Raw genomic sequence first — 7,430 nt, 5'->3', positions numbered from 1 at the left:
TGTGCCTATATATCTATATATATCTATATATATTATATATATATATATATATATATATATATATATATATATATATATATATATATATATATATATATATATATATATATATATATATATATATAGATATATATATGGAGTCACAGCTTGGACAGATGAACCTGATGAAATAGTACTAAAATTAACTAAAATTATACTGCACGATTCGATAATGCAATAGATATGATTGCTTTGTTGCTAACAGTAACAGTTTGCTTGATATTCGTTTTGTTTTGTTATTTTGTTAAATTGTACGATGTATGCTACATCTAACTTTAGTTATTTATGGCAAGAAGTGAATTGCCGAGAGTATTTAACACAACTTTACACACTCAGGCATTTGCTTGTAAGAAAACATATATTAAATTTATGAGTCATTTATGAGAAATATGATTTTTTAAATGCCTAACCAAGTAGTTATAAGGTTTACTATGGATGATTAGAAAATAGTGGAAAAATACATATCGGAGATGTGTTCTGTATTGTTTGTGGTGATATTCAAAATTTACAGTTGTTATATTTTTAGAAAGCATGTATTTTACCAAAAAATATATCTATAGAATGCGATGTCGAATCATTGACAATCTTGTAATTGATGCATGTCGTCCCATATACCTCTGATATGCAGTTTACACCTGTACGCAATTTGGTTGATACGATATTTTTAAAATCAACTTGGAAATACTATTTCGAAAATTAAAAATCATGTATATTACCGAAAAATAAATTTATCATTATTTTCCAGAAAATCTTCATTTTTTTAAATTGATTTTTTGAATATATCTACTGCAAAATCCAATTTATTAGGTAAAAGTATTGTGCAAAAGCGTCATGGCGGCACTTTTATTGTTGAAACCTTGTGTACCACGAAAGTATGATTGGTCTATAAATTGAATTATAAGGCCATGCGATTTTTTGCGCTTTCCATGAGATGATTTATAATGACTGTCATAAACAAGCTACTGTGACAGTCACAGATGTAAGTAAATTGGATCATAATCTCTCAATCTAAACATGAGAAATTCGCATTTGCCTTAATAGTTGAAACACTAATGTGTATCAAACTTTTGTCTGATCTGACTTTCATTGCAGGCGATGTTGAAGTGTGACGAAAGTGTGATACAATGTGTCAATGTATAAACTTTGTAGTCAGGTACAATGTATGGATATGGTGGGTAACAGTGTGTTACATTATATCAATATGTGTCAGCAGTGTAATATAATGTATGAGTACGTGGCTGCCAATGTGATACAATAACAATGTGATAAAGTGTATCGATGTGTGTTTATAGGATGTTACAATGTATCGATATTTGTCTGCAATGCGATATAATGTATCGATATGTGTCTGCAGTGTGACATAATTTATCGACATTCGTCTGAAGTGCACGATATAATATATCGGTGTATGGCAAACAGCATTTCGACGTTTCCTTAACGGTCAAATCTATGACACTAATTCAAAATATATTCAAACAATTTACAAAGGGGGTGGGGGCATTTTCATTATTTTCATTTGGCGGGAAAATGACAGTGACAGTGTTCAAATGGGAAATGTGCGTCAATAATCCCACACTTCTAATGGGCTGAGATAGAATATCTCAAACGAGTTGAGTACTTGTTATCTCATACTTTCCCGAGACGAAAATTCCCTTACGAGCGCGAGATATTCTATCTTTGACCATCGTTGTGTGGGATTATTTTTCTCGTTTCCTCTTCATTAGGGGAAAACAATTAACCTAGGCGTTGATAGAGTATGTGGTTGATTTGAATCTACACTTCTTGCCTCACATTCCCGAACTGCCAGTACATGAGAAGTCATTCCCTTTGCAAATTGTCTCACTATGTAAATCTAAAAATGTTCTTTATTTTGATTTAAATATACAACTACATGTCTTTGTTGACAAAATATTCCCACTTGGATATCTATAGTAAGACCATAATTACACTATATAAACAATTGAAAAGAAACACTTAATAGTACCCATCATGATAACAGAATGACGTACAATGTATGTGCATAGTAACACATCCAAATTTGGGATTAAGGGCCACAATTCATACTGTAGCCATAAGAATCTTCGTTTTGTTGACCTTGACAATGTCCTGTCTAACCATGCCTAGAAATAAACCAGTATAATAACATTCTGCTATCGTTTTCTCGCGGACGCTTCATTAAAGTAAGATATTGAATTGGTATATTACTGACTATGAATTGAAAGGACAACGTCAGGATCAGCCCAATGAAGGTTATAAGCTACAGTTAACATATTTAACATAAGATAACACAAGAAAACAAAATTATAGACAAATCCCTGGCAACTGTAGAGGGGGATAATTTAGAAATACAGACACGAACTATTAAAAATGTTCTCTATCATTCAATTTGGTAAACATGATTATATAAATGAAATATAAACATAGTTTGGAATAATCTCTGAATAATGATGACAAAAAATGAAGGAACTACAAAAAAGCCATATACTCCTGATTACAAAAAATGCAGCAATGATGTATTCATGATTCTAACTCTCTGTGTGCATATAATATTGTTATGCAACCCATATAAGCCTGTAGTTGATTGGTATATCCCTCCTTCAGGGAAGTTACCCCAAGACCCCCGGGCCCGATATACATTAATTATTACACAAAAATATGCATGATAATTGTAAATATCAAAACTCTTCAATATAAAATGTAAGCCTTAAAATGCTAAATCTAGTAATACTTCCGTTGCTTACAACGGAAATGACGTTGTCTTGAAACGCGGTTTTTGTCCTGGCAGGTCATTATAGTACTAGGTTTTTTTTTCAATCTTTCTGCAAATGCTAACCAAATAAGATTTTATAATTAGAGGAGATGGTCTGCTAACCTTGTATACTCTATTTAGTATTCCCTCTCTCTAGGCATCTTTGCTTCAATTATTCGGGAATTCAATAAGGATACAGTCTAATACAGAAATTCTGCTTGTCACGCCCTGGGCGAACAATATTGTCAAGTCTGTGTAGCAAATTCTCGAGCTAACAAAGGTGAAATACAATCTAATAAAGAGGCGTTGTACTTGCTTAATAAATCGTGTCATCTCATCTATTTATCAGATTTGATTACGCTGACGATAAAACAATCATAACTGAAATAATGCGTCGTGTTATTGATAGCACTGCTCTACTTGTCCATAAATTGTAGCAATAGGTTATTCCAGACTGTAAACAGAAAATTGAAAATATATAGCGTTCCTGTTCAAATTGGGGTTATCATCACCTCATATAGCCCCGTTTCTTGAGAGTTTTGTCTATTTATTGGTATTGTGTAGAAGTGTAATTCAGGGATGTTTTTCGTATTGTTCAGACATCGATGAAAGCAGCAGTACAAGTGTTTTACGACTAACCGAGTAGCCTGTACCATGTATACCCCTATGGTACACACAGACAGGAAGTACAGTGTTATCATGGCAAATTTTGGAAAGGCATATTCTAAGAGCGCCTGATATTGAAAGTGGGTGGAGATAATAAATGCAAATACTGTAATACACATATTTGTCTCACGTTCTTAAGTTGGGTCAGCTTGAACGAGACATTTTTGGCTTGATTGCGCATGTGAATTATACATTATGTTGGCTCCATGAGGTGAACTAGTGATTAGTGTAATGGTTCTTGTTGTCTCCTCCTGTCTGTTGATCTCCATCAACCATGACTGCTTTCGTAGCCATCTCTCCACTTCCGAAATTTGTCTCAAATTGATAAGAATCTATGTTGTCATATACTGGGTTGCCAACACCACGGATTTGGTCTCCTTCGTCAACAGTATAATAGACGGGTTGTTCTATCCCCTGCATGTCATGATCAGATTTTCTTTGGCGACGCCTAAAAGACAGAATAATTGTGAAAAATTACAAAACCCAGAATTCCAATTTCCATATTTCAATGTTATACATATTTCAGTGTTCTGAGCTTTAGAAATGTTATGTAATTACTTGCTGCTTGATGGTAAATATATAGCTAGGCGATAAACCGAACATTTTGAAAATGCACAACTTGGTTCAAAGCAATGGTCTGGGACCCTGATCGAGGGAGGGGACTAATGCGGGTTGTTATGGTAACCATGGACATTTTCATATGAGACAAAGGTACCTGTACATTTCATTCCACTCAAAAAGAATATTATTTGACTATTAATTAATTACATTAATGTGATGACAATATAGAAATTTGTAAAAGGATGGTATCCACCAAATTTTAACATCTCTTCATTTTTTTTTAAATGTGTTCTCTTGTACACTGAATCTTTTTTCTTTTTTTTGGGGGGGGGGGTGTGGTATATTTTGTCTCTTTATTTTTACTTTGAATAGCTATAATTATATCATTCGCATACTTTGCCCAGGAAGTTGTACGTGTAAAATGGATGGCAAATTATGATACGGTTGATTAATTCTTTTTGATATACATTGCGAGTGAGATTTGTACCTGTAAATTTACATAATTAGCATAAACAGTGTTTGGCGAATTCATCTAGTAATAGATATCCCCTCTTTAAATGCATTTGTCCACATATCAAAACTCTGACCGTTGATGACGCTACAATTGTACATGAACATTCTTTGCGGGAGGCATTCAGACCAAATATGGTTTGATTGATAACCTACCTGCAGAAATACATAGCAGCTATGGCAATGACTATGATAGAGATGATAATACTGGCAACCGCTACTCCAATGAGGACACCTGTATCACCTGAGTTGCCAATACGTTTATCCGTCTTTGGATCTCCTGTGGGTTTCACATCTGTGGCCTTTGTCGATTTGGCATCTTTCGCTTTAGTTGTCTTAACCGCACCTGATTTTGTTGTATGCACCTCAATGGACTTAGTTGTTTCAATTACATTTACCCCAGTCGTTTTTACATCATTGGACGTGGTTATTTCAACTGCGTTCGTTGTAGTGACTTTTACAGGTTCGTGTGTTGTTATTGTAGTGCTTTCTGTAGTGACTTTTACAGGTTCGTGTGTTGTTATTGTAGTGCTGTCAACCTTTGCAAATTGCGTTGTACTAGTCATTGCAGCTGTGGATGTAAGAAGACAATATTGCATTCAATTTGGCTTGTATATATATACACAACGGTATGCATGCCTACATACATACATACCTACATACATACATACATACATACATACATACATACATACATACACACACATACACACACATACATACATACATACATACACACACACACACACATACATACATACATACATACATACATACATACATACATACATACATACATACATACTGTGTTAACCTCTCCTATAGCTCTTCCATCCAGACAACTGTTTACCATACATAATGTTAACTCATAATTGGAATTGGCCCAGTAAGTCATTTTTCTTACAATGCAGTTACATTAACTTTGAATCATATTGTAATGAAACATGCATGCAAACTAATGAGTTTCATCATGTCAATATGCCTTACTTGGTTTGGTGAATATTTTTATCTCCATCGCATCATCAATCTCTAGATCTGGAAGGAAAATTTCATCTTGTAGTGTGCTCCTCGTCACACGTGTGCTTCTTGTCGCACGAGCGTTCCTTGTCAAACGATGAATGTTTCCGTCAAAATAGTCTGTCCAGTATATGTAGTCTTCCGTTAGGGCTATTCCGTAGCAAGCATAGGAAGATTCGAATTCATGTACTATTTTGCGATCACTTCCATCAGTGTTGCATGATTCCAGCACATCCAAGCTTGCATCACACCAGTAAAGTCTTCCCTCTAAAGTAAATTTGAAGACCATTGAAATAATCTAACCAGATATTAACAAAGGAAGTAGCAATCATATGTGGTAGGTGACATGGATTTTTTAAGGTGATTATTCTGTTGTTTTCTATCTATCCCTGTCTTACTGAATATGGAAAGAATAACATCTAGCCTTTTTGCTTTCGTGGAAACATACGGCAGCTGTCAAATTTTATAAACGCTATAAAAATACCCCTTTTTAGTTTGGCAAGTAAAGGGATAGGTTTTTTTATTTTGTCTGTTCGTTTGTTTGTTTGTTTGTTTGTTTGTTTGTTTGTGTTTGTTTGTTTGTCTGTGTGTGTGTGTTTATTTGTTTGTTTGTTTGTTTGTCTGTCTGTCTCAAATCCCATTTCAGTGTAATTTTGTGAAAAGAATTTCTGAGCCATACTACATATGCGATAAGATGGATATAAATTTCTTTGTTTCCCACAGCCATACATATGTAAGACTAACCTTTTGTGCGCGACCTGCAGCTATAGGAAGTCAAATGCTGAAATAATGGCTACTGCCTGGCAATATACACTTGCAGCTTACCGCACGTGTCTTATTATTAGCGAATCACAGAGTGGGATTGGGAATGCCATGTTTACATAGATAGTTAAACGACTTACCTTTCCTGTCTAATTCTATCCCAAGTGGATGACTCAGATTTCCAAAAACTACCGTTTCTCGTCCTGTTCCATCAACATTAACTTTCTCTATTTTCGCTGCATCTCCCCAGTCAGTCCAATATAGAACTCTACAGAAATATAAAAAATAATGTATTCATTCGTCGGTGCTTAACTGGTAAATAGTCCTTCATCTTCCTTTTCTTTAAAAAGAGCTGTCGCATTTCTTAGTTACTGGGAAATCGTTCATATTTTAATCAATGATGTAGCAGAATATAAAAAGCTCAATATAAAGACCTCAATATCTAACCCTGTACCGTTAGCATATGGCAGGAAATATGTGTGTTCATAGCGGTCAGGTTCATTGTCTGAAAACCCGGGAGATCTAGTCTGCCTGAGAAAATTCAGATAAGATAAAGTAAATATCACCCCTCTTTCCCTTTAATTAATTAATGCTCGTATTCGGCGTCCATGTTGGATTTTAAAATTGTATCATTTTGACCTTTATATCAACGGTTTGTACGATGACCCTGGGTTTTAACTTGCTTTGAACTCAGAATGGATTTGGTATTGAACATACTTTAACATGCTAACAGCAAAGATGTTTAAAAAGTACGCCACTCCATGAAATAAAGGTTTTTTAAAATTCATGAAACTTTGGGTTCTGAAGAGTCAATTCATGCTTTCACATCACACAAATTTGATTCAGAAGTGGCGTGAGATTGTAGGAGCTATATTCCAACGTAAGTTGAACACTTACTGATTCTCTTCATCCAATACCAAAGCCCGTGGTTCGTCCAAATTGTAATAAACGATAGCACCCCGATCAGTTCCATCCAAATTTGCGACTTCAACTCGATCTGTCTCTGAATCTACCCAATATACCTTGCGGTTTACAGAGTCGATCTCTATGCCATCAGGATCTGGGGATGGTAATGCGATATGACTAGTTACAATGATTCACGTACTTTATATTTGTGTGATCAATA

At 34.7% G+C, this 7,430-nt stretch overlaps 1 protein-coding gene across 1 annotated transcript in view; it reads right to left on the bottom strand.

Moving 5' to 3' along the window:
- Nucleotides 1–378: 378 nt before the first annotated feature.
- Nucleotides 379–7,430, bottom strand: part of LOC144442245 (low-density lipoprotein receptor-related protein 6-like) — a 44,787-nt gene continuing 37,735 nt past the window's right edge. Inside the window, exons 15-19 of the mRNA XM_078131528.1 lie at nucleotides 7,202–7,364; nucleotides 6,445–6,572; nucleotides 5,513–5,809; nucleotides 4,682–5,096; nucleotides 379–3,902 (exon numbers count right to left, since the gene is read on the bottom strand). Coding sequence (XP_077987654.1) covers nucleotides 3,671–3,902; nucleotides 4,682–5,096; nucleotides 5,513–5,809; nucleotides 6,445–6,572; nucleotides 7,202–7,364 — 1,235 coding nt within the window. The 3' untranslated portion in view covers nucleotides 379–3,670. The remainder of the gene's footprint in view (nucleotides 3,903–4,681; nucleotides 5,097–5,512; nucleotides 5,810–6,444; nucleotides 6,573–7,201; nucleotides 7,365–7,430) is intronic.

This window comes from Glandiceps talaboti, chromosome 11, assembly GCF_964340395.1.
Source record: "Glandiceps talaboti chromosome 11, keGlaTala1.1, whole genome shotgun sequence".
NCBI classification, from domain to species: domain Eukaryota; kingdom Metazoa; phylum Hemichordata; class Enteropneusta; family Spengelidae; genus Glandiceps; species Glandiceps talaboti.
This window is presented reverse-complemented; position numbering and strand designations above follow the sequence as displayed.